Source organism: Olea europaea, unplaced genomic scaffold, assembly GCF_002742605.1.
Source record: "Olea europaea var. sylvestris unplaced genomic scaffold, O_europaea_v1 scaffold21125, whole genome shotgun sequence".
Lineage (NCBI taxonomy): Eukaryota > Viridiplantae > Streptophyta > Magnoliopsida > Lamiales > Oleaceae > Olea > Olea europaea.
The window spans coordinates 1-1,870 of NW_019239075.1; the positions used below are offsets into that span (position 1 = coordinate 1).

At 48.2% G+C, this 1,870-nt stretch overlaps 1 protein-coding gene across 1 annotated transcript; it reads left to right on the forward strand.

Moving 5' to 3' along the window:
* Positions 1-27: 27 nt before the first annotated feature.
* On the forward strand, positions 28-1,797 carry LOC111380254 (the record flags this gene model as incomplete). The annotated part of the gene is made up of 1 exon (XM_023003768.1): positions 28-1,797. A coding segment is annotated over exon 1 (1,770 nt), but the record flags the coding sequence as incomplete, so codon positions are not given.
* Between the last annotated feature and the right edge of the window lie 73 nt (positions 1,798-1,870).

A 1,870-nucleotide genomic window follows, 5' to 3' on the forward strand; every position in this document is an offset into this window, starting at 1 on the left:
ATGAAGGAGCTCGAATGGCCCAAACCAATGCTAACCCCTTCGGGCAAGAGAAATCAAAGTAAATACTGCCATTTTCATAGAGACCACGGGCATGATACCAAAGAATGCCTACAGTTAAAAGAAGAAATTGAGCGCCTGCTGAGATGGGAGCTATTGGCAAAGTATGTGAAAAACGATAAGGGCAGGCAAAGGGTCGAAGGTAGACCCCCACCAAGAGCAGGAGTGATAAACATGATCATCGGAGGAGTAGCATCGGGCGGCGACTCAAATTCAGCTAGGAAGAGTTATGCGCGTTCATTAAGGGTCTGCTCTATACAGAAAAAAGCAAGATTCAACCAGAGTATAACTTTCGATGAAGAGGACTTGATTGGTGTAACTCACCCCCATGATGACGCCTTAGTAATAGTAGGCGAGATTGCGAATTTTGACATGAAGAGGGTATTAGTCGATGGAGGGAGTGCGGCAAATGTCCTCACCTGGGATGCCTTCTTGGGTCTAAAAATCCCTCAAGAAAGGTTGAAGGTGGTGACTACCCCCCTACAAGGCTTTGGAGGGGCAACAGTGATACCGAAAGGGACTGTAGAGCTTTCAGTCACGCTTGGGACATACCCAGCGACAGTGGTGATCGTGACTAATTTCTTGGTTGTCAAGACCCCCATGGCTTACAACGCTATCTACGGCCGGCCATTGCTAAATGCAGCTGGCACGGTCCCATCGACATACCATCAAATTATGAAGTTCCCAACCAGCAGGGGGATCGGGAGCGTGCGAGGAGACCAGCATGCATCAAGAAAGTGCTATGTGGATAGTATACAAGCCAAAAGGCCACCATCAGTCATGATGCTGGATGTAGAACTCCTGAGGGAGAGGATCGAGCCGCTTGATATGATTGAAAAAATCTTTATTGACGAAGGAAAGGAGTTTCTTGTTGGAGCAGGTCTGGGATCCAAAGAGAAGAAAAAATTGGCGAAGTGTCTAGCCGAAAATTTGGATGTCTTCGCTTGGAACCTAAAGGATATCTCGGGGATTAGCTCAACTATCGCGCAGCACCGCCTTGGTGTCCAGCCAGGGGCTAAGCCAGTGAAGCAGAAAAAGAGAAACCTTGCCCCTGAGAGGCAGGCTGCGGCCAGAGCAGAGGTGGAAAAATTGCTACAGGCGAGTTTTATCCGAGAGGTGCAATACCCCGAGTGGTTGGCAAATGTTGTACTTGTGAAGATGTCAAATGGAAAATGGCGCATGTGTGTAGACTATACTGGGTTGAATAAGGTATGCCCAAAAGACTCATACCCACTTCCCAGAATAGATCAACTGGTGGACGCAACGTCGGGTCATGAAAGGCTCAGCTTTCTAGATGCATTTTCGGGGTATCATCAAATTTCAATGGCCGAGGCCGATCAAGAGAAGACGTCATTTATCACGGACTTCGGCACATACTGTTACACAGCCATGCCATTTGGCCTGAAAAATGCAGGAGCGACGTATCAGAGGATGGTGAACAATGTCTTTCGTGGGCTAATCGGGGGTGTCGTAGAAGTCTATGTTGACGATATGGTGGTCAAGAGTGCCAGAGCCAATGACCATGTGGCCTGTTTGCAAAAAGTGTTTGACGTTGCCCGACAAAGCAGATTAAGGTTCAATCCAGAGAAGTGTGTTTTTGTAACCGCAGGTGGAAAATTTCTAGGTTTCATGATCACGCAAAGGGGCATCGAAGTGAACCCGGACAAAATTCGGGCAATCCTAAAAATGAAAAGCCCCACCAGCAGGAAGGAGGTTCAGAGGCTAACGGGGCGGGTAGCGGTCTTAAATCATTTCATGAGCCAGGCGGCGGACAAATGCTACCACTTCTTCAAAGCTATAGGGGGCTCCTCCA